The sequence below is a fragment of the Saimiri boliviensis genome, chromosome 2 (genome assembly GCF_048565385.1).
Source record: "Saimiri boliviensis isolate mSaiBol1 chromosome 2, mSaiBol1.pri, whole genome shotgun sequence".
In the NCBI taxonomy this organism is placed as follows: domain Eukaryota; kingdom Metazoa; phylum Chordata; class Mammalia; order Primates; family Cebidae; genus Saimiri; species Saimiri boliviensis.
In genome coordinates this window covers 180,414,086-180,439,927 of record NC_133450.1, presented here as the reverse complement: position 1 = coordinate 180,439,927, position 25,842 = coordinate 180,414,086, and the positions used below count along the sequence as shown (strand labels likewise).

General features: G+C 35.0%; 1 protein-coding gene and 1 non-coding gene across 5 annotated transcripts in view; both read left to right on the top strand.

Moving 5' to 3' along the window:
* The window catches only part of C9orf72 (C9orf72-SMCR8 complex subunit), a 33,451-nt gene extending 7,987 nt beyond the window's left edge, over positions 1-25,464 (top strand). For 3 of the 4 annotated variants that reach the window (XM_039475216.2, XM_074394955.1, XM_074394954.1), the window contains 9 exons: positions 511-570; positions 3,783-3,878; positions 4,642-4,706; positions 6,303-6,375; positions 8,022-8,138; positions 9,841-10,076; positions 17,675-17,732; positions 19,794-19,903; positions 20,036-25,464. In XM_039475216.2, the coding sequence (XP_039331150.1) occupies positions 511-570; positions 3,783-3,878; positions 4,642-4,706; positions 6,303-6,375; positions 8,022-8,138; positions 9,841-10,076; positions 17,675-17,732; positions 19,794-19,903; positions 20,036-20,222 (1,002 nt within the window). In that variant the 3' untranslated portion in view covers positions 20,223-25,464. The remainder of the gene's footprint in view (positions 1-510; positions 571-3,782; positions 3,879-4,641; positions 4,707-6,302; positions 6,376-8,021; positions 8,139-9,840; positions 10,077-17,674; positions 17,733-19,793; positions 19,904-20,035) is intronic. The other variant, XM_074394956.1, reaches the window with a different exon arrangement.
* On the top strand, positions 1,451-1,566 carry LOC120366538 (U5 spliceosomal RNA). The gene has a single exon (XR_005581174.1). It is a non-coding gene; the product is annotated as a U5 spliceosomal RNA (small nuclear RNA).
* Positions 25,465-25,842: the final 378 nt, after the last annotated feature.

The window sequence follows — 25,842 nt, the reverse complement described above, 5'->3', positions numbered from 1 at the left end:
TGAATTCTCCTTCCTGTGTTCCAGTTTGGTAATAACCTGAAAGTCCATTAAGCGTTACCAATTTTAAAAGGCTTTTACCTTATAGTAAGGAAAAAGAATATCTTTTAAAAGAATAATTTTTTACTATGTTTGCAGGCTTACTTCCTTTTTTCTCACATTATGAAACTCTTTAAAATCAGGAGAATCTTTTAAACAACATCATAATGTTTAATTTGAAAAGTGCAAGTCATTCTTTTCCTTTTTGAAACCAAGCAGATGTTACATAGACTTTTCTGTGAAGTTAACTGCTTTTTCACTGCAGAATGAAGGGTGTTCTGATTTTATTTTGTATTGTTTATGAGAACATGCATTTGTTGGGTTAATTTCCTGCCTCTGCCCTCATTTTTTCCTTAAAGTAGAAAAGTATTTTTCTTATGAACTCAATTACTACCCAAGCACATGGCTGTTGAAAAATAAGCAAGTACCAAAATGTTGTGAATTGTTTTTTTAAATAAATTTTCTCTTGCTCAGGAAAGACAAGAAAATGTCCAGAAGATTATCTTAGAAGGCTCAGAGAGAATGGAAGATCAGGTAAAGTACAGATTGCATAAAGTCAAATGTCATTATTCTCTCTGCCTGTATCTGTATAAGGTTAATGGCTACATTTGTGAAAGCCTGGGAAACATACCAAGTAAGCCTTAATGGTTCTTTTATGGAGCTGTGCAGAATAAACTGGAGGAAGATTTCCATATCTTATACCTGAAGAGTTAAATCAGTAAACAAAGGAAAATAGTAATTACATCTGCAAATTAATATTTGCTCCCCCTTTTTTTTCTGTTTGTACAAGAGCAAATTTTGAATAACTTGTTCATAGTAAAAATTTTAAAAATTGTCTGTGATATGTTCTTTAAGGTACTACTTCTCAGACTTTTCCATAGACGTAGCTCCAACAGAGAGAGAACATGTGTACCCCTAAGGTATCTGTCTGGGGCATAGGCCCAGGTCCACATAATATTTCTTTTAAGTCTTACGTCATATCATTAAAACTCATGCAATTTACATTTTATTCCATGATATAACTATATTAATATTAAAATTTTGTCAATGATATTTCTTACTCTCTCCTCTAGGAAAATATGCCATGTTTATCCCTTGGCTTTGAATGCCCCTGAGGAACAGACACTAGAGTTTGAGAGGCATGGTTAAAAGGGTGTGGCTTCCCCTGCAGAAATTAGGTGCAGACCATTTCAGTGTAAAGCAGAGAAATTCTCCTGAAGGGGAATCTCCAGTGAAGAAAGGGTTCTTCACTTTCACTTCCATTTCCTCTTGTGGGTGACCCTCATTGCTCCTTGTAAAACTCCAGTATTTTAAACATGGCTGTTTTGCCGTTCTCTGGTTCTTAGCATGACTGAGACAGATGATACTTTAAAAAAGTAATTAAAAAAAAAAAAACTTGTGAAAATACAGGGACATACTCTGGTTTCTCTTCAGATCATATAAATCTTTCACCTTTTACTAAAGATTTCCGTGGAGAGGAACAACTCTGAGTCTTAAACCAATTTTTTGAGGCCTTGTTTTGGCAAGGCTACATTAAAAAAAAAAAAGAAAGAAAATACAGGAACGTAATACAGAACCCTATACAATGATCTCCTTTACCAAACTGTTGTGTTTGTACTTTTGTAGATAGGCTTTACAGTCCAGAGACAGTAATTCTGTGTGAATGTCTGATTTAACAAGAAAAGAAAAGATTTGCCTTTAACCAAAGAATCCCAGTCTTTATTTGCTTGTCAGTAATCAGGGTACCCGGGAATGGGGTAACTTTCAGCACCCTGTAACCCATTAGTTATGGAGTAATTAAGTAGACTTATCTCAAGATGAGGAAATTTAGAACCAAGTAAAATTCTTCTTTTACTGGGATTTTGTCTTTTCAAATCAGAAACCTTAAGTTGACTACTCTTAATTAATTTTGGTTTCTCTTTTAAGTGCTCTTCTTGAAAATGTTATCCTACTGCTGAGAAGTTCAAGTTTGAGAAGCACAAGGAGGAACAGAAACTTGAGGGATTTTCTTTTAGAGCCTCTTCTGTATTTAGCCCTATAGGATTTTTTTTTTCTTTTTTGGTGGTGTTGAGCTTCAGTGAGGATCTCCATTAACTTACAATGATAATAAATGTCTGAGATACTGTGAATGAAATACTATGTATGTCTAAACCTAAGAGGAAATATTTTCCCAAAATTATTCTTTCTGAAAAGAAGGCCTTGTCTTTTGATTGAGTCCTTGCAAATCTCACAATGACTTTATTTTGAACAATGCTGTTTGGGGATGATGCTTTAGTCTGAACCAACTTCAGTTGTAGCTGCCATTTGATAAAATTGCTTCACAGGGCAGGAAATTTAACATGGATCCAGTCATTATTCTTGTTAGATTGAATGTGTTCATTGTAATTCTAAACAGGCATATAATTATTACTTTAAAAACTAAAAACAATCGTTGTGGAAAGTACCAAAGGATGATTTTTTTAAAAAAATAAAACTTTCAGCGTTATACAGATGGACCTATGGCTCAGGATAAAACTTACAGAGGTAGCATCACATTTAAATTCTCAAGCAAGTTAATAATAATAAAGGGCTCTGAAAAACTAATGGTTAAAGTTTCTCAAAAAATGGCCCTGGGTCTGACAGAGATTCTAACTTAAAGATGCATATCAAGACTTTGAATAAAATCATTTCATAACATAAATGAGGAAAAACAACTAGTAATGTATGATTAAAAAATATGTTTAGCTAAATATTCACAGACATTTGACAATTTCATTTATATCTCAAAAAGTTTACTTACCCAAGTTGGTCACAAAACTGGTGAGATTGGTGATGGTAGTGAATTAATGAGGGACCACTCGTATTTGAAACACTTTACATTTGCAACGTGTTATACTGAATTTTCAGTTTGATTCTATAAACTGCACATTTCAAAATTACAATTTCAAGATGTAATAAGTAGTAGTAGTATCTTGAAATAGCTCTAAAGGGAACTTTTCTGTTTCATTGATTCTTAAAGTATATGTACTGATTTTCATTTGCTTTTGGGCATTGATTCAAGTTCTCCTACTGAGTTATTTGGTAAGAATTTCAAAATCTTTCTGTGCTTTGTTTTTCTCATTTTTAAATATGAAATATATTGATGATCTTTAACAAGATTTTTTATATATCTCAAATAAATTTTAAAGATCTTTTCTAAAAGTGACATGCTGACTTAATTATTGCATATAACAGTAAATGATAAACCAATGATTCCATGCTCACTAAAGAATAAAAGTGAGCTTTCGGGCCAGGGGCAGTGGCTCACACCTGTAATACCAGCACTTTAGGAGGCTGAGGCGGGCACATCACCTGAGGTCAGGAGTTCAACATCGGGCTGGCCAACATGGCGAAACCCCGTCTCTACTAAAAATACAAAAATTTCCCAGGCATGGTGACATGCCCCTGTAGTCCCAACTACTTAGAAAGCCGAGACAGGAGAATCGCTCAAACCCAAGAGGTGGAAGTTGCAGTGAGCTGAGATCGCACCATTGCACTCTAGCCTGGGCAAGAAAAGCAAAACTCCATCTCAAAAAATAAATAAATAAAATTGAGCTTTAGATTGTGTATAAATCCTTTAGACAAGTAGTAGACTTGTTTGGTATGGTGTTTGAACATATTACCAAGTATTTTTATCAAAGAATGTTATTGTTTGATTTTTATTTTTTATTTCCCAGCTTATCTCATATTATGTGATTTTCTTCAATTCATGTTACTTTATTGTGCAGGGCCAGAGTATTATTCCAATGCTTACTGGGGAAGTGATTCCTGTAATGGAACTGCTTTCATCTATGAAATCACACAGTGTTCCTGAAGAAATAGATGTAAGTTTTTATATTTTTGAATGAGAGCAATTATGCCCTCTATTAGTTTTGGGGAAGTTATATTATTATTGTGTGTATCATTAATATTCTAATTTTAATACTAAGCATTTTGTCATACATTACTATTCACATGCTGAATTAGCCACTTTTAACAAATAAGCACACACAAAATCCTGGATTTTATGGGAAAATCCTGGATTTTTTTCTCACTAAATCTGAAAGAACCCTTTGATCAGTGATGACAAAATTAATTTCATTTATTCACTACTTTTGTAATTCCTAGAAGTGGGAGGATCCCAGCTCTTATAAAGCAGTGCCATTTAATGGCAGTACCTTTTGAAACCAAACAGTGCGCAGAAGTAGTAGCCATTAAGGGAAGTCTACTTGTAGTCACAAATTTCATTTCCTTAATCATTTGTTGAGGATGTTTTCAATGACACACTATGAGTATTAAGAGATATCTTTAAGAAACTATTCTTGTTGTTTCCTCATTTGGTCATTTAGGTTAGTCTCCTGATTCTGACAGCTCAGAAGAAGAAGTTGTTCTTGTAAAAATTGTTTAACCTGCTTAACCAGCTTTCACATTTGTTCTGAAAGTTTATGGTAATATACAGAGATTGTTTTATGGGGAGTTGAGTCTCAGAAATGAAGACAATGTGTTATACTGAATCTAGACTTCAAAAAACCCGTTTATTAAAAGTGTTATTTCAACACTATGTTTATAGCCAGACTAATTTTTTTTTTATTTTTTGGTGCATTTTAGATAGCTGATACGGTACTCAATGATGATGATATTGGTGATAGTTGTCATGAAGGCTTTCTTCTCAAGTAAGAATTTTTCTTTTCATAAAAGCTTGATGAAGCAGATATAAATCTTACGTTCACCTATGACTAGATAGGGAAGAAAGAAAATAACAGACTGTCTACTCAGATTGTTCTAGGGAAAACATTGTATGTTTGAACTGTTGCTTATAATTTGTGTTATTTTTCACTCATTATATTTCTGTAATATATTTGATGTTTATCCATTTGCTGTTTAAAGAAACTGAGTTTCCATAGTTCCCAGACAAGAAATCATGGCCTCTTGCTTGATTCTGGTTTCTTGTTTTACTTCTCACTAAAGCTAAAAGAACGTTTTCAAACTAGGTTGTACTGTAAATGAACTTGAATTATTTAGGCTGGGAAAAAAAATTATTCATATTGATACTGATCTTTTTTCATCCAGCAGTGGAGTTTAGTACTTAAGAGTTTGTGTTCTTAAAACAGACTGCTTGGGTTAATACTGTGTATCCCTGGGCAAGGTACCTGAATTCTCTATGCATCCATTTCCTCATCTGTAAAATGGCAATAATAATAGTAATAGTACCTAATGTATAGCATTGTTGTAAGCTTTGAGTAAGATAAATAATATAAAGCATTTAGTACAATGCCTGGAACATGAAAACACTTAATAGCTAATAGCTAACATTTTCTATTTACATTTCTTCTAAGGAAAATGATAACAGAAATAGCCAATTATTTGTTGTGTGCCTACATGTTAGTTCCTATACTAAGTGCTCTACATGTGTTACCTCACGTTCTGCTTTAGTGTTTCTTTACAATTGCAGATTATCATGAAATTTTACTTTTAAAAAAAGAGAAGTAGGCTGTGTGCAGTGGCTCATGCCAGTAATCCCAGCACTTTGGGAGGATGAGGCGGGTGGATCACAAGGTCAGGAGTTCAAAACTAGCCTGGCCAAGCTGGTGAAACCCCCTCCATCTCTACTAAAAATACAAAAATTTTAGCCAGGCGTGGTGGTGGGCGCCTGTAATCCCAGCTACTCCAGAGGCTGAGGGCGAGAATTGCTTGCACCCAGGAGGCGGATGTTGCAGTGAGCCGAGATCGTGCCACTGCACTCTAGCCTGGGTGACAGAGAGAGACTCCGTCTCAAAAAAAAGCGGGGGAGAGAGAAGTAAAAGGATAAAGAATTCACTTTTATGTCCACAGTCTTTTCTTTCAGGCTCATGATGGAGTATCAGAATGTGTTTAACCTAAGAACCTTAATGGCTTGAGTCAGAAGCACTTTAGTCCTGTGCCACCTGTTCAGTGTCAGCCTTTCATACATCATTTTAAATCTCATTTGACTTTAAGTAAATCACTTCATCTCTCTACATGTCAATTTCTTCAGCTATAAAATTATTGTATTTCAATAAATAAGTACATTAATTAAATGATATTTTAATAATTGGGCTGTTTTAAGATTCAGTAAGAAAATTACTCTGAAAGGTGTCTAGAAAATGTAGGTCCTATACAAATAAAAGATAACATTATGCTTAGAGCTTCAGTGTTTATCATGTAAAGCTATTCTGAGTTACTTTTTTTGCCTTTAGTTTGTTAAATTGTTTTACCAGCAATGTTTTTCATCTGTTTTCTTTAACTTACAGTGCCATCAGCTCACACTTGCAAACCTGTGGCTGTTCCGTTGTAGTAGGTAGCAGTGCAGAGAAAGTAAATAAGGTAGTTTATTTTATAATCTAACAAACGATTTGACTGCTTAATACTGATGATATGTCATGGATTGTCATTTAAGTGGTAGTTTGCAATTAAAATGGTCTAATAGTATAAGGAGGCAGTGTAATCTCGTCAAATTGCTGAGACACCTTGTGGCAGCAGTGAGTTTGAAATAAACTGTTTGAATAGGAATTATTTATCAGTTTATTTTGATAACTTGTAACTACCAGAGTCCGTTGTGTATAAATGGTTTTGAGAATATATTAAAATCAGATATTTTTAAAAATATTACTTTTCTATTTCCTAATGTTATCTTTAACAAATCTGAAGATAGGCATGTACTTTTGGTCCTAGTTCCAAAGAAATATTATGTTTATTCATCTTGATTTCATCGTCTTGGTTTTCCTTCTAAATCTATCCCTTTTAGGAAGCTATTGGTATTAAGTGGTCAGTGACTATTATACTTTATTCAGTAGTGTTTCTGACGCGTTCCTTCAGTGCTACTTGAGTTAATAAATGATTAATGAACAGTTACACTTCCAAGCATTAGCTAATAAACTAAATGATTTTGCACTTTTCTTCACTGACCATTAGTTAGAAAGAGTTCAGAGATAAGTATGTATATCTTTCAATTTCAGCAAACCTAATTTTTTAAAAAAAGCTTTACATAGGAAATATGTTGGAAATGATTATTTACTTTACAAAGATATTCATAATTTATTTTTTCTGTAATAAGCTACTTTGTGTATTTACGTGAACCTTAACTTATCAAAATTACATTTTTCATATAACCATTTGTGAGCCCTTAGTATACCTCTGTCATTATATTGCATCTAGGGACTAGTGATCTTACTATTTCTGTTACCTCAAACAGGTGGCTTTCCATCTGTGACCTCCCAAAGCCTTAGGTTCCACAGAGAGACTACTGAGCTGCTTTATGAAGAAGAAAGGCTCCATAGTTGGGGTTGGGTTTTTAAAACATTTTTGCCATCCTCCATCCTCTTGAGGCAAAGATAAAAAGGATAAAAGGCATCCCTTTTATCTTTTTTTAATTTGAGAAAGAAGTTGCCACTGCTCTAGGTTGATAACCACTGCTTCAACATAATAATTCTGGATATAGTTTGAATTTCAAGATAGTTACATTCCTTTTTATTTTTCCTAATAGAGCTGTAGGTCAAATATTATTAGAATCAGATTTCTAAACCCCAACTAATGACCTGCTTATTTTAAATCAAATTCAATAATTAATTGTCTTTTTATTGGAGGATCTGGATATTCTTTGATATTTCTTATAACAAATTTCACATGTAGACCCACTAAACAGAAGCCATAAAGTTTCCATGGTCAAATAAGTCTGAGAAAGTCTGCGTATTATATAATTCACCTGAAGAGTCACAATATGTACCCAAATGTTAAAGGTTTTGAGATGCCATGCAGTAAATTTACCAAGCATTTTCTATATTTGCCCACAGAATCCCCATTTTAAGCAACAACTGTTATATCCCATGGATTCTGGGTGACTAAGGAATACTTAATTCTTAGGATATGTTTTATTGATAGTAACAATTAAAATTTCTGTTCAGATTTCTTTCGTAAGCAAATCAGTGGTCTTTTTACTTCATATGTTAATGCTAAAATATTTTCTTTTATAGATAGTCAGAACATTATGCCTTTTTCTGACTCCAGCAGAGAGAAAATGCTCCAGGTTATGTGAAGCAGAATCATCATTTAAATATGAATCAGGGCTCTTTGTACAAGGCCTACTAAAGGTATAGTTTCTACTTATCACAGTAAAACCAATTTTCTAAAATCATTTTTGAGATTCTTTATAGACAGATCTTAAATATTAGTATTTCATGTATATCATATTGATATGCCAAGGGACTGACTTCCTTTACACAGTTCTGAGCATAGACCATATGTCTTACGGATTTACAGTTAGTATCGTCAGTAAAACACCATAAAATATCCTTGTTTTCCTAGTGGGAAACTTCCAGGTGGGAAACCACCTGTACCTACATGTCTAGCCTCAGGATTTTTTTAAAACACATGTATGAATCAGGTTGCAAATCTAAAATAAGATCATCTCTTTTTTACTAAACACATTTGAATTGTATTGAAAAAAATTAAAACATCTTGAAGAAGCATAGAGGATTTAAGCAATTCCTATGTATGTGTACTAAAATGCATATATTTCTATATATAACATGTATTAGAAAAACTTGTATTTTTCTTTCATTTGAGTATACTTTTCAAGGAGCAAAACAGAAATGTAAATTAGCAATTATTTACAGTACTTAAGGGGAAGAAAGTTGTTCACCTTGTTGAATCCATTATTGTCATTTCAATTATTGTCCCAAGATGTGAAGAAATAGCTTTCCTAATGGTTATGTGTTTGTCTCATAGTGACTGCTCTCTTGAGATGTAGTCACAGCAAAACGAAACAAGAAAGTTTAAAAATTGTTAGAAAAATTATGTTAGGCTTTTGCATTTTCAATAATGTACTGCTATGAGTTCAGAATGATAATATTTAAATATAGAAACTAGTTAAAGGAAATATTTCCTATTTGAATTATATGGATCTGTAAATTAGAACTTCTATTAAAGACATAATAAAGTGCTTCATACTTTTGTTTCCTCAGCACCCTCTCATTTGATTATATAATTTTAGCTCTGAAAGGGGCCTATACCAGATGCATAGAGGAAATTTCAAAACTATGATTTAATGAAAAAATATTTAATAGTTCTCTATGCAAATACAAATTATATAGTTTTCCAGAATATACCTTTGACATTATACAAAGATGATTATCACAGCATTGTAAGAGTGAAAAATGGAAATAGCCTCTGTCTTCTGTGCATAGCATATAGCCCAGTACTTCATATATAGTAGGTTATTGTTACATGGTAACTGCATGCACGAACAGATTAGGAAAGAAGTCAATTTGTTATTTATAAAAATACATATTCATTGAGATTTTTAAAATATATAGAGTAACTAAGAAATTAAAAGACACTTGTAATTTCACAATCCAGTGAATAACCACTATTAATATTTGGCATATCTCTTTCTAGTCTTTTTTTCCCTTTGCATGTATTTTCTTTAAGACTCCCAACCCCACTGGATTATCTCTGCATGTTCTAATCTGCTTTTTTTTTCACAGCAGATTCTAAGCCCTTTTGAATATCAACACAAACTACAACAACTTCATCTTTAGCTGCTAAATAATAAACCCATTTTTATTTATTTTACCACTTTTTTTGGATGCTTCGGGTGTTCTGATGTTTTGCTATTAAAATCGATGCTATAGTGAACACTCTTGTCACTAAAACTTTGCACATACTCATAAGTAATATCTTAGGATAAAGTTTTAGAGATGGATTTGCTAAATCAAAGCCCATTTTTTAAAACTAAAAAACATTTATATTGTTTGGCACATAAGACAGTAAATTTTCCTTTTATTTTGACAGGATTCAACTGGAAGCTTTGTGCTGCCTTTCCGGCAAGTTATGTATGCTCCATATCCCACCACACACATAGATGTGGATGTCAATACTGTGAAGCAGATGCCACCCTGTCATGAACATATTTATAATCAGCGTAGATACATGAGATCCGAGCTGACAGCCTTCTGGAGAGCCACTTCAGAAGAAGACATGGCTCAGGATACGATCATCTACACTGACGAAAGCTTTACTCCTGATTTGTACGTAATGCTCTGTCTGCTGGTACTGTAGTCAAGCAATATGAAACTGTGCCTTTTTTTTTTTTTTTTTTTTTTTTTTTTTGAGATGAAGTCTTGCTCTGTCTCCCAGGCTGGAGGGCAGTGGCACAGTCTTGGCTCACTGCAACCTCCGCCTCCTGGGTTCCAGCAATTCTCCTGCCTCAGCCTCCCAACTAGCTGGGACTACAGGCAGTTCCACCATGCCCAGCTAATTTTTGTATTTTTAGCAGAGACAGGATTTCACCATGTTGGCCAGGCTGGTCTCGCACTCCTGACCTCAAGTGATCCACTCACCTCAGCCTCCCAGAGTGCTAGAATTACAGGCATGAGCCACCACGCCTGGCCAAAACTGTGTCTTTTAGGAATAAAAACAAAACAGAAGTTGCACTTAAAAGGAAAGAAATATTACTAGCAGAATTATGCTTAAAGAAACATTTAATCAAGCATTTTTTCCTTAAAATTTTTTCCCATACAATTGTGTTTGCCCTAAAATAGGTATGATTAGCCCTTAAAGTAAATATTTAAATATTTGTTTAATAAATATATATTGAGCTCCTAGGCACAGTACTAGGTACTGAGCTTAAAAGTGGCCAAGCAGACAGCCCCAGCCCCTACATTGCGTATAGTCTATTGTATAACGGTCACTGCATGGACTTATTAACAAAACCAAAGAAGTAATTATTTTTTTCTTGACATATGAATATAAAATACAGGAAAACTGTTAAAATATATTAATAGAGCATTCTTTTACCTTGCATTTTATATTGTTACTCACTTCTTATTTTTAAAAAAGTCTGATCAGTAGGTTCAAAAGGAAATGATAATGAAATGTTGAACATGGACCCAACTTAAAAAAAAAATGGTGATGATAATCTATTATCATAAAACACTAAGTAAACACTTAAATGATGTTCTGAAATCAGGAAAAGAATTAGAGTATACTTTTGTGGTTCTCTTTTATCAGCTTAAAAAGGCACAGTAGCTTATGCCTATAAGAATAGAGCTTTGGGAGTCCACAACACACGGATCACTTGAGGCCAGGAGTTCCAGACCAGCCTGGGCAACATAGTGAAACCCCATCTATACAAAAAATAAAAAAGAATTAGTTGAATGTGTTTCTGTGTACCTGTAATCCTAGCTATTCAGAAAGCTGAAGCAGGAGGATCTCTTGATAGTTTGAGGTTACAGGGAGTTTTACGATTGTGTCAGTATTCTCCAGCCTGGGGGACAAAACTCTCTTTAAAAAAAAAAATGCTTGGAATAATGCTTAGCACGTAGAAGGTACTCAGTAAATGTTAACTGTAATAACCCAGGTCAAAGTGTAAAAGGCAATAGAAAAATTGGGACAAACAACCTTGTCCTGTGTTTCTACAGAATAACTTTGAGCGTAGGCCACACATATGTGGAGCACCAGTAATTATACCCTTAAGTGTTAACCAAAAGCATAGAATAGAAACATCTTGTTCAAGGGATCCCCAGCCTTATATAGCTCAAGGTGCAGAAAGATGACTTAATATAGGACCCATTTTTTCCTAGGTCTCTGGAGTTTTTATTGGTTCTTGAGAAAGTATTAGGGGAATTGTTTCAGAAAATGAATTGGTCGACCGAGCATGGTGGCTCACGCCTGCAATCCCAGCACTATAGGAGGCTGAGGCAGGCTTATCACCTGAGGTTGGGAGTTCAAAACCAGCCTGACAGACATGGAGAAACTGCGTCTCTACTAAAAATATGAAATTAGCAGGGCATGGTAACACAGGCCTGTAATCTCACCTACTTGGGAAGCTGAAGCAGGAGAATCACTTGAATCCAGGAGGCAGAGGTTGCGGTGAGCTGAGATCATGCCATTGCTCTCCAGCCTGGGCAAGAAGAGTGAAACTCCATCTCAAAAAAAGAAAAGAAAAGAAAATGAATTAGTCAAACTTCAAACTGAAATTTCATCTCAATAAGTTTTTAGATATTGGTAAATTTTGGTAGACATGTAGATGTTTTCTAATTAATCTGTGCCTTGAAACATTTTCTTTTTTCCTAAAGTGCTTAGTATTTTTTCCCTTCTTTGATTGGTTGCTTGGGAGCTTTTTTGAGGAAATTTAGTGAACTGCAGAATGAGTTTGCAACCATTTAGTATTTTTTTTTTCAGAAGAGGTAGGTATGTGTATTTTAACATTTCTTAATCATTTTTTGCAAGCTGTTTGTTTTGCTGATTTGACAAACTATAATTAGGCAGCTTCTCATTTTGCTGATCATGACAAAATAATATTCTGAATTTTAAAATTTTGCTTCCAGCTCTAAATTTTTTTTAAATATGTATATATATTTTATTGCACTTTAGGTTCTGGGGTACATGTGCAAAACATGCAGATTGTTGCATAGGTACACACATGGCAATGTGATTTGCTGTCTCCATCCCCCCATCACCTGTATCTGGCATTTCTCCCTCGTTATCCCTCCCCTCCCTACCCCCCACTGTACCTCCCCTATTCCCCCCCAACAGACCCCAGTGTGTGATGCTCCCCTACCTGTGTCCATGTGTTCTCATTGTTCAACACCCGCCTATGAGTGAGAATATGCGGTGTGTGATTTTCTGGTCTTATGTCAGTTTGCTGAGAATGATGGTTTCCAGATTCGTCCATGTCCCTACAAAGGACGCGAACTCATCGTTTTTTATGTCTGCATAGTATTCCATGGTGTATTTGTGCCACATTTTCCTTGTCCAGTCTATCATCGATGGGCATTTGTGTTGGTTCCAGGTCTTTGCTATTGTAAACAGTGCCACAGTGAACATATGTGTGCATGTATCTCTACTATAGAATGATTTATAATCCTTTGGATATATACCCAGTAATGAGATTGCTGGGTCAAATGGGATTTCTATTTCTAAGTCCTTAAGGAATTGCCACACTGTCTTCCACAATGGTTGAGCTAATTTACACTCCCACCAACAGTGTAAAAGTGTTCCTATTTCTTCACATCCTCTCCAGCATCTGTTGTCTCCAGATTTTTTAATGATTGCCATTCTAACTGGTGTGAGATGGTATCTCAATGTGGTTTTGATTTCCAGCTCTAAATTTTCTAAACACAAAATTGCCCAAAAAAATAGTATTTTCAACCACTAGATTGTGTGTTAAGTCTATGTATCACACTCATTTTACTTTTAAGTCTATGTTTTTACATGTTATTTACATTTATTTTGGCTTTTTTTGAAACAGGGTCTCCCTGTGTCACCCAGGCTGGGGTGCGGTGACGTGATTTCAGCTCACTGCAACCTCCGCCTTCCAGGTTCAAGTGATTCTCCTGCCTCAGCCTTCCAAGTAGCTGGGATTACAGGTGCCCGCCACTATGCCCGGCTATTTTTTGTATTTCTAGTACAGACGGGGTTTCACGATGTTAGTCAGGCTGGTCTCGAACTCCTGACCTCAGTTGATCCACCCGCCTCGGCCTCCCAAAGTGCTGGGATTGTAGGTGTAAGCCACCACACCCGACCTACATTTGTTATTTTAAATTTTTTAACTTTTTAAAATAATTCTAGGCACTGCCAATATATGAAAAATTGGTCACTGGGATTTTTTTTTTTTTTTTTTTTACTTTTATTTTAGGTTCAGGTGTACATGTGCAGGTTTGTTATACAGGTAAATTGTGTGTCATGAAGGTTTGGTGAACAGATTATTTCATTACCCAGGTAATAAGCATAGTACCCAATAGGTAGAGTTTTGATCCTCTCCTTTCTCCCACCCTTCACCCTCAAGTAGGCCCTGGTGTTGCTGTTTCCTCCATTGTGTCCATGTGTACTCAATATTTAGCTCCCACGTAGAAGTGAGAACGTGCAGTATTTGGTTTTCTGTTCCTGGGTTAGTTCACTTAGGATAAAGACGTCTAGCTCCATCTGCTTTTTATGGCTGCATAATATTCCATGATGTATATGTATCACATTTTCTTTATCCCATCTACCTCTGGTAGGCATTTAGGTTGATTCCCTGTCTTTGCTACCATGAGTAGGTGCTGTGATGAACATACACATGCATGTGTCTTTATAGTAGAACAATTTGTATTCCTTTAGGTATATTCAGAATAATGGGGTTGCTAGGGTGAGTGGTTGTTAAATCTTCAAACTGCTTTTCATAATACGTACTAATTTACAGTCTCACCTGCAGTGTATAGGCATTCCCTTTTCTCCACAACCTTGCCAGCATCTGTTATTTTTTTACTTTTAATAATACCCATTCCTAGAGAATTGATTTTTAATTCTCTGATGATTAGTGATATTGAGTGTTTTTTTCATATGCGTTTGGCTGTGTGTATATATTCTTTTGGAAAATTTTCATGTCCTTTGCCCACTTTGTAATGGGGTTGTTTTTTGCTTGTTAATTAGTTTAAGTTCCTTCCAGATTCTGGATCTTCCTTTGTTGGTCAGATGCATGGTCTGCACACATTTCTTCCCCCATTGTGTAGGTTGTCTTTTGACTCCGTTGATAGTTTCTTTTGCTGTGCAGGAGCTCATTAGGTCCCATTTGTCACTGTTTTTGTTGCAGTTGCTTCTTTTTTTTTTTTTTTTTTAATTCATAAAAAAAAGGGGGGCCTGTGTCCAGAATGGTATTTCCTAGGTTGTCTTCCAGGGTTTTTATAGTTTTAGATTTTATATTTACATCTTTAATCCATCTTGAGTTGATTTTCATATATAGTATAAGGAAGGGGTCCAGTTTCACTCTAATTCATTTGGCTAACAATTATCCCAGCATCATTTATTGAATACAGAGTCCTTTCCCCATTGCTTGTTTTTGTCAACTTTGTCAAAGATCAAATGTTGTGTGTGGCTTTATTTCTTGGCTCTAGATTCTGTTCCATTGATCTATGTGTCTGTTTTTGTACCAGTACCCAGGTTACTATAGCCTTGTAGTATAAAGTCAGCTAATGTGATGCCTCCAGCTTTGTTCTTTTTGCTTAGAATTGCTTTGGCTATTCGGGATTCTTTTCGGTTCCATATGAGTTTTAAAATAGTTTTTTCTGGTTTTGCGAAAGATGGCATTGGTAGTTTGAGAGGAATAGCATTGAATCTGTAGATTGCTTTGGGCATTATGGCCACTTTAACAATATTGATTCTTCCTATCTATGAGTGTGGAATGTTTTTCAATATGTTTGTGTCTCTCTTTATACCTGTGTATAAAGAAAAACTGTTATCATTCCTGCTCAGTCTGGTCCAAAAAATTGAGGAGGAGGAAGTCCTTCCTAATGAGGCCAGTGTCATTCTGATAACAAAACCTGGCAGAGATACAACAGGAAAAGAAAACTTTGAGCCAATATCCTTGATGAATATAGATGCAAAAATCCTCAACAAAAACTAGCAAAACAAATCCAGCAGCATATTAAAAAGCTAATCTACTTTGATCAAGTAGGCTTTATCCCTGGGATACAAGGTTGGTTCAATATACACAAATCAATAAGTGTGATTCATAACATAAACAGAGCTAAAAACAAAATAGGTGCAGAAGAGGCTTTCAATAAAATTTAACATCCTTTCATGTTACAAACCTTCTATAGTAAGGTGCACCTATAATCCCAGCGCTTTAGGAGCCCAAGACTGGCGGATCTCTTAAGCCCAAGACCAGCCTACCAAAAAAAAAAAAAAACAGCCTGGCATGGTGGCATGCATTTATAGTCCCAGCTACTCAGGAGGTTGAGATGGGAGGATTTCTTGAGCCCAGGAGGCAGAGGTTACAGCCAACTGAGGTCATGCCACTGCACTCCAGCCTGGGCAACAGAGTGAGACCCTGTCTCAAAAAGAAAAAACAAAAACAGTCCTAAACAAACTAGGCATTGAAGGAGCATGCCTCAAAAATGTAAGAACCATCTATGACAAACCTACAGCCAGTATCTTCCTGAATGGGCAAAAGCTGGAAGTATTCTCCTTGAGAACTGAAACCAGACGAGGATGCCCCCTCTCACCACTCCTATTCAACATAGTTCTGGAAGTCCTAGCCAGAGCAATCAGGGAAGAGTAAGAAAGAAAAGACATTCCAATAGAAAGAGAAGAAGTCAAACTATTTCTGTTTGTATGCAATATAATTCTGTACCTAGGAAATTGCATAGTCTGCCCAGAAGCTCCTAGATCACATAAAAATTTCAGCTAAGTTTCAGCATTTTCTATACTCCAGCAGCATCCAAGATGAGAGCGAAATCAATAACACAGTTCTATTCACAATAGCCACAAAAAGAGTAAAATACCTAGGAATCCAGCTAAGCAGGGAGGTAAAAGATCTCTACAATGAGAATTACAAAACACTGCTGAAAGAAATCAAGAGATGACACAAACAAATTGAAATGTTCTTTTTTAACACTTTGCTTTATCTAATTCACTTGTGACTAAGATATCCATTCAGTGAAACAGGCTTAATAAGACCACTGGACTTAAATAAAAGCCTTATTCTCTTTCCAAAAACCAAGAAGGGGTACTATCAGTGCCCAGTCAATAATTATGAAATGCTAATATCTTTTATTTATTTATTTATTTATTTATTTTTTAATTGTACGTTAGGCTCTGGGGTACATGTGCATATCATGCAGGATTGTTGCATAGGTACACACATGGCCATGTGGTTTGCTGCCTCCATCCCCCCGTCACCTGTATCAGGCATGAAATGCTAATATTTTTCCCCTTTACAGTTTCTTTCTTCTGTAGTGTAGTACACTCATTTCTTAAGATTAGAAAATTTGAACTACCTTCCTGTTTGTCTCTGCACACACCCATTCTCTTTTTGCCATTCTGGTCAGTTACAGGACAATCCCTGCCACTTTCAGTTAAAAACTCCTTCCCTTATCAAATGTTCTCTTACCCGTCTGGCCTGAGTAGAACCTAGGGAAGATGAAAGAGAAAAGATGAAAGGGAGGTTGGGCCTGAAAGGGAATAAATAATCTTGTTTCTGTGTTTCTTTTAGCACCTACTGTAATGTAGGTGCTGTATTAGGCACGCGTTATCTTAAGTGGCCATTATATCTCTATTTACCACTCTGGTCATTGCCAAGGTAGGTAGTACTTACTTGGATAGCTGGATGTTACTTGTAGATGGTTTCCCACTGAGGGAAACCCAGTAGATAATCATCTGAGCGTGTTCTCTAATCCCACGCAAATTTTTCTCACATTTTTTGGTTTGTTTTGGTTCTTGGTGGTGGTGGTTGTGTGCTTATTTTTGTTACTGGCTTTTGGGTTGTTTTGTTTTGTTTTTGAGATGGCAAGAATTGGTGGTTATATTTCTTAATTGCCTAAGGGTGTCTAATTTTTTTAAAAAGATGAGAGTACTAAAATAGATTGATAGATGCATACATACCGTTACTGGGAACCGTTCATATTCTTCAGAGAAAAAATTACATATTAGCCTGGCAAACACCAATAAAATGTAGATATATCCTTGAGTTAAATTTAATGCAAATTTTATATCTTCAAATATATACATCTGTATTCTTACAGATATATGTATATGTAATATAAGTTTGTAAGAACTTAAAATGTTGGCTCAAGTGAGGGATTGTGGCAAATAGCATTATATAGCTATTTCAACATTTGAACTTTTTTCTTTTCTTCATTTTCTTCAGGAATATTTTTCAAGATGTCTTACACAGAGACACTCTAGTGAAAGCCTTCCTTGATCAGGTAAATGTTGAACTTGAGATTGTCAGGGTGAATGATATGACATGTTTTCTTGTTTACTATATCCTACAATGCCTGTTCCATATATATTCCCCTGGATCATGCCCCAGAGTTCTGCTCAGCAACTGCAGTTAAGTTAGTTACACTGTAGTTCTCACAAGAGACTGTGAGAGGATGTTAGGTGCATCATCATACTGGAAGCCGCTTGTGCTAGATGGATGCTTTCGGAATTCGGACCTGTGTTTACAATATAATAAATAGTGCTGTCTTTTAAAGATGTAATGATAGGCTGTAAACTTGACCACAGCTACTGTTTTTTGAAACATAGGATTCATGGTTTACATGTATCAAAGTGAAATCTGAGTTAGCTTTTACAGATATAATATATACCTATATATCCTACAATGCTTGTACTATATATATAGTACAAGTATATATATGTGTGTGTGTGTGTGTGTGTGTGTGTGTGTGTGTATGACAGGTATATATATATAGTAAGCATTGTAGGATATATATATGTATGTTTATATGTTTAAAAAACTTACATGTAAGTTATCGACTTATAACCCTGTATGTCATATATAGAGTATATGTTATATATGATGTGTAAAATATATAACATATACTTAGACATATAGAGTATAATATATATTTTAATTCTTTTACATATAAAACCTTATAGAATTAAGTCCTGGCCGGGCGCGGTGGCTCAAGCCTGTAATCCCAGCACTTTGGGAGGCCGAGGCAGGTGGATCACAAGGTTAAGAGATCGAGACCATCCTGGTCAACATGGTGAAACCCCATCTCTACTAAAAATGCAGAAAATTGGCTGGGCATGGTGGCGCATGCCTGTAATCCCAGCTATTCAGGAGGCTGAGGCAGGAGGATTGCTTGAACCCAGGAGGCGGAGGTTGTGGTGAGCCGAGATCGTGCCATTGCACTCCAGCCTGGGTAACAAGAGTGAAACTCCGTCTCAAAAAAAAAGAATTAAGTCCTAATTTTTTTTATTAGGTACTCATCTTTTTGTAGTGTCAGTCTTTCTAAAGTGTCTAAATGATTTTTCCTTTTGACTTATTAATGGGGAAGAGTCTGTATATTTACAATTCAGGATGCACCATTCCATCCTTCAGGCAACAACTATTTTAATTCAAGCATTAACCTATAACTCAATTAGGTTTTTTTTTTTTTTTTTTTTTTTAGAAAGGCGGGTTATTTGCTGGAAATGAGTCAAAAATATTTTTGAAGCATAGTGTACTTATTTAAATGATAGCATCTTTATTGTTTCATTCTTTTAAAAAGTATTTTTGAAGCATAGTGTACTTATTTAAATGATAGCATCTTTATTGTTTCATTATTTTAAAAAATATCTACTTAATTATACAGTTAAAAGGAATTGTATGTTATATGGAACTTATTTCTTAATATTACAGTTTTGTTGTAATAACATTCTGGAGATCAGGCCAGGAAACCGATCATAGATAAAGCTTTGAAATAATGAGATCCTTATGTTTACTAGAAATTTTGGATATAGATCTTTGTGGTCTGTGACATACTGTAAAGTTCAAGGAAAATCCGTAGGCTGGAATTTCATGCTTCTCTAGCTGAAATAAAATCCCTCCCACCCTCCACCTCATCACATGCATACATTTTGCTCCTACTCACCCACCCCAACCCCTGCAAAATACAGATACAGGCATGTCTCAAAACCGTAGTCTCACCTTCTTCGAGCTTCAATTTTATTTGAAGACATGGGCAGAAAAAAGTAATATGAAATAACTTACATATGAGTTTTAATAGCGAAATAAGTAATGGGTATATTCTGAAGTAGAATGCAAAATTTGAGTGCATTTTTAAAGATAAATTAGAAAACTTCAAAAAACTGTCAGATTGCTCCTAGACCCAGTGCTTCTATACCACACTCCTGTTAGGGGACATCAGTGGAAATAGTTAAGGAGATGTTTAGTGTGTATTGTCTGCTAAGCACGGTCGACATTGTCACAGGAACATTGCTGTACAAGTAGAATGTGAGCAAATCATGTGTTGAAATGGCTCCTCTCCCTGCAGGTCTTTCAGCTGAAACCTGGCTTATCTCTTAGGAGTACTTTCCTTGCACAGTTTCTACTTGTCCTCCACAGAAAAGCCTTGACATTAATAAAATACATAGAAGATGATACGTGAGTAAAACTCCTGCACAAAAGAAAAAACTTTGTACATTGTTTTTTTGTTCTGTTTCCTTTGTACATTTTCTATATCACAATTTTCGCTTTTTTTTTTTTTTTTTTTTTTTCTTTTTTCATTATTTTTAGGCAGAAGGGGAAAAAGCCCTTTAAATCTCTTCGGAACCTGAAGATAGACCTTGATTTAACAGCAGAGGGCGATCTTAACATAATAATGGCTCTGGCTGAGAAAATTAAACCAGGCCTACACTCTTTTATCTTTGGAAGACCTTTCTACACTAGTGTACAAGAACGAGATGTTCTAATGACTTTTTAAATATGTAACTTGATAAGTATATTCCATCACCGTCATGACTGCTGCTAAAGTAGCTCAGTGGTGTGGGGAAACATCCCCCTGGGTCATACTCCAGAGTTCTGCTCAGCAATTGCAGTTAAGTTAGTTACACTACAGTTTTCACAAGAGCCTGTGAGGGGATGTCAGGTGCATCATTACATTGGATGTCTCTTTTCCTAGATTTATGCTTTTGGAATACAGACCTATGTTTACAACATAATAAATATTATTGCTATCTTTTAAAGATATAATAATAGGATATAAACTTGACCACAACTACTGTTTTTTTGAAATATATGATTCATGGTTTACATGTATCAAGGTGAAATCTGAGTTAGCTTTTACAGATATAATATTAGTTGACTTCCTATCTTTTCGTGTTCTTTGGTGTGTGGAATTAACTGTAATACTTCTGCAATCAACTGAAAACTAGAGCCTTTAAATGATTTCAGTTCCACAGAAGGAAAGTGAGTTTGAACGTAGGAAAAGATTTAGAAAGAAAATTGATAAAGCAGATGTTTAATTGGAATCAATTATTAGGTCCTACTTTGTGGATTTAGTCCTTGGGATTCAAGCTGTAGAAATGTCTAATATTTGGGCATAGTCCCTGCTCATGGTGAACCACAGTTAGGGTGTTTTTTGTTTGTTTTATTGTTGTTGCTGTTATTGATGTTCTATATAGTTGAGCTCTGTACAAGGAAATTGTATTTTATGTTTTAATAGTTGTTGCCAACTTTTAAAATTAATTTTCATTATTTTTGAGCCAAACTGAAATGTGCACCTCCTGTGCCTTTTTTTCCTTGGAAAATCTAATGACTTGGAACAAGTTCAGATTTCACTGGTCAGTCATTTCCATCTTTTCTTCTTGCAGAGTCTTACCATTTGTCTGCTTTGGCAATCATTTGTAACTCTGAGATTATAAAATGCATTAGGGGAAATACTAACTAATAAGATCTTTTTTCAGAAACAGAAAATAGTTTCTTGAGTACTTCCTTCTTACATTTCTGCCCGTGTTTTTGAAGTTGTTGCTATTTGCCTGCAACAGGCTGTAAGGAATAGCAGGAGAAATTTTACTGAAGTGCTATTTTTCTAGGTGCTACTTTGGCAGAGCTAAGTGGTCTGTTTATTTTGTTTCCTTAATGTGTTTGGACCATTTTGCTGGCTATAAAATAACTGATAAATATAATTCTAACACAGTATTGACATTGTAGTATACACAAACACAAATATTTTATTTAAAACTGTGGAAATAACATAAAAGGGAAAATACATTTATAAGAAAGGGACAAAGGAAAAAGGACTTTTGCCCCCCTCCCACCAAATTTAACAAAAATACATGTTCTAATCTGAAAGGTCATAATAGCCTTCCCATCGTGAATCAGAAGGATGTGGACATCTTGATTTTTCTGACAAACACTGAACTAGATGACTGTTGTGCTGTAGCTCAGTCATTTGAAGAATATATAAATACTACCTTGTAGTGTCCCATACTCAGTGTTTTTTACATAATAGACTCTTATTTAAGTGCTACCTGGTTATTTTCTTTGGCTGGTTTATTGTACTGTTATATAGGATGTAATTGTACAGTGAAATAAGTTATTAAAGCATGTGTAAACATTGTTATATATCTTTTCTCCTAGATGGAGAATTTTAAATAAAATATATTTGAAATTTTGTCTCTTTCAGTTGTTTGTTTAGAAAAGTATACTACTATGACATTTGAAGACTGATCAGCTTCTGTTCAGCTGACAGTCTTGCTGGATCTAAACTTTTTTTTTTAATTAATTTTGTCTTTTAAAAAAAAATATTTAAATCCTTTATAATATTGTAGTCTTATGTTAAAAGAAAAACTTTCTGCTTTACTGTCTGGATTTCAGTTTGATTTTTCAAATTATAAATATTTCAAATGTGAAATACTATTTCAATAAATTCTATTTAAACGTTCCTATTATTATAATATCAGTAGAAGCTATACTGGAGTTATTTGTTCAGCGTATCTAATACATGTATCCAAAGTAAAAGTCCAAGGAATCTAAACACTTTTATATGCAAATCTAGGAATAGGTTTGACATTTGCACTCCAAGAAAATATTTTACTTGAAAATAGAAAAGTTGGGCAGGGTGCGGTGGCTCACTCCTGTAATCCCTGCACTTTGGGAGGCCGAGGCGGGTGGATCATGAGGTCAAGAGATGAAGACCATGCTGGTCAACATGGTGAACCCCGTCTCTACTAAAAATGCAGAAAATTGGCTGGGCATGGTGGTGGGTGCCTGTAATTCCAGCTACTCAGGAGGCTGAGGCAGGAGAATTGCTTGAACCCAGGAGGCGGAGGTTGCCATGAGCCAAGATCGTGCCATTGCACTCCAGACTGGGTAACAAGAGCGAAACTCCCATCTCAAAAAAAAAAAAAAGAAAGAAAGAAATTAGAAAAGTTGAGTTGAGAGGTTTCTTTGAAAAAAGACTAATTGATCATATCACGATGATTCTCAAAGACGAAACCAAAACTTCCTATAGTACTATAAAGCAAATAAAATATAGTTATCTCTATAGCATGTTTCTGTAATACTGCAGGTTAAACAGGTCACTCTTAAATAACACTTTTGATTTTGATGTAAAATTGTACAAATTGATATTTCTCCTGTGATCTGCAGGGTATAGCTTAAAGTAGCAGAAACAGGCAGCCACCTCCAGTTAACACACAGGAACACTCTAGGGCTGGTATTATGATTTCCATTTTACAAGTGAGGAAGCTAAAGCTTAAAGATGTGTAATACACAGCCCATGGTCACACAGCTGGTAAAGGTGGATTTCATCTCAGCATTGCCATGAGCACAGCTCCTAACTTAATAACTCCATGTAACTGGTACACTGTGTAGTTGAAATGAAAGGAGAGGAAGGAAGCAGGTTTTACGGGCCTGCTAGCGCTATTCAGAACCTGAGTGTGAATCCCTGCTGTGCTGCTTGAAGAAGTTACTTAACCTATGCAAGGCTCATTTTGTAAATATTTGAAATGGAATGATAATACCTACTTCACCAGAGGGTTTAATGAGACCTTATAAGATCCTTAGTTCAGTACCTTACCAGCACTTCATACATACTTTTTTTTCCAATCTAACAATCTCTAGCATGTAACTGGGGCATTTGGAACATTTAATAATTATTATTATTTGGCATGGTAGGCTAAAGTGTCATCGTGCTGTTTTCTATTTGTTCCATTTGTTTTTGTTTTTGTTTTTCCTCCATTGTTTTGGATTTTTCTTATTCTGTGTCTCCTATGTTGTTTTATTAACTGTAACTCTGATTTATTTTAGTGATTAATTTAGGGTTATACCTCTTAGTAACTTACAAGTTTTATATCCTGTTTGACATATAGCATAAGAAAACTCTTCTCGCCTTTGTGCTGTTATGGTCTTACTACGTTTGTACTTCTACATCCATCATAAACTCCACACTTAATAGTTATTTTTTACTTAAACAGTCAATTATCTTCTAAAGATATTTAAATATAAATATTTAAAACACCCCAGTTAAAAGTCTGAGATTGTTAATTCCACATGCCCTCACTTATGTGTGGAATCATGTTAATACCACATGATCTCACTTACATGTGGAATTGAAAAACTTGGAACTCATAGAAGCAGAGAGTAAAAACATGGTTACCAGGTGCTAGGGGAGAGGGGGTGGACTGGGGAGATGTTGGCCAAAGATATAAAGTTAGATAGGAGGAATAAGTTTAAGAGATCTATTGTACAACGTGACTGTAACAACATCTATTGTACACATGAAAATTGCTGACAGTATCTTTTAAGTGTTCTCACTACAAATAAATATGTGAGGTAATGTTCATATTAACTTTAGTCATTTCACAATGCATATCTATTTCAAAACATCATGTTGTATGCTGTGAATATATACAACTGTTATTTTTTTGTTTTAAAAATGTCCTTAAAAAGTCAGATAAAAAAGCAAGACCCAATTATATGCTGCCAACAGGAAACATACATTAAACATAAAGGACAAACAGCTTAAAAGTAAAAGGATGGGGAAAAGATATACCAAATTAACAATTAGAAGAAAGCTGGAGTGACAATATGAAACAAAATAGATTTCAGAGCAAAGAATATTACCGGGGATAAAAATGATCATTTTATAACGATTAAAGAGTCAGTTCTGCAAAAGGATATAGCAGTCCTAAATATTTTTTCACTTCACAGCTGCATCAAAATACATGAAGCAAAAACTGATAGAACTATAAGAAGCAGACACATCCACAATTATAGTTGAAATTTTAATATCCTCTCAATGTTTAGTAGGACAAGAATATACAAAATCCATAAAGATATAGAAGATTAGAACAAGACTATCAACCAACTTGACTTAAGTGACATATGTAGAGGACAGCAGTCCCCAACAACAATGAATGACACATTCTTTCCAAGAGCACATGAAGCATGTACCAAGATAGACCATGTTTTGAGCCATAAAACAGATATTGGTAAATTTAAAAGGATTCAAGTCATAGAAAGTATGTTCTCTGACCACAATGGAATTAAATTATAAACCAATAACAAATATCTGGGAAAACCTCAAAAACTTGGAAACCTATGCTTTTAAAAGATTAAATAATTTCTAAATTATCTGTGTTTGGGGGAAAAGGAGAAATGGATTAGAGAGCGAAAAGGGTATCAGAGTGATGTGGTGTGATTTTTATGAAGAGTGGAACAGAATGCACCTTTGATATTTCCCCACTACAGCCCATTCTTCATGTTGATGACAACATGATCCTTCTAAAATCTGGGGATCACTTTTGTTTAATGACTCTCCAGCACTTACAAAATTAAGTCCAAAATTCTAGCACACAGTTTCTGTTCATCTTTCTAACTTTTCCTCCCACAGGTCTAGCTAGTACATATTTCTTTTGTTGCATTTATTACACTATGCCTTTGGTTACCTATCTCCCCAACTAGGCTAAAGAACAAGATTCTTGACTTTTTCATTTTTGTATCTCAGTGCCTAGGATGGTGCCAGGGCACATGGCATGCTTCCAGTAAATGTTAGCTGGATGGATGTAATAAGCATATTAAGTATTAATTTATTTGTTCTCCCCAAAAAGAATTATTTCCTGCAAATCAAGGAAATCACTTTCTTTAATCAAAAACTTCTTTTTCCAGAAGATTCTTCATTAAAAATTAGGCCTATGCAAAACCAAGCTCTGAAGTTTCAAAGACTTTAGGCAGCAATTTTTCAGTCTTTTTGAAGTAGTAAACTTCAATCTTTTGAAATTTCTGTTTCTGCATTTGTGCCATACTATCTCATGTCTTGGTGAAATTTTGGTTGTTGGTTTTTTTTTTTTTTTTTTTTCAATTAACTGCTTGATAAACTGCTAAGTACTTTTCATCAGACCAATTAGGACAATAGTAAGTATCCATCTGTGGAGTGCAGACATTCAAGAAATCTGATCGAGTATTTAGAAAGTTGTTCCTGAGCTGATTTGGCTCAAACTGGCACCTTTTGGCATTTGCTTGTGGGTGGGGAATGTGGAATGCTTTGAAAGCTGAATGGGTTTGTCAAGTTTTAAAATTCCCTTATGGCTAAAGGAAAA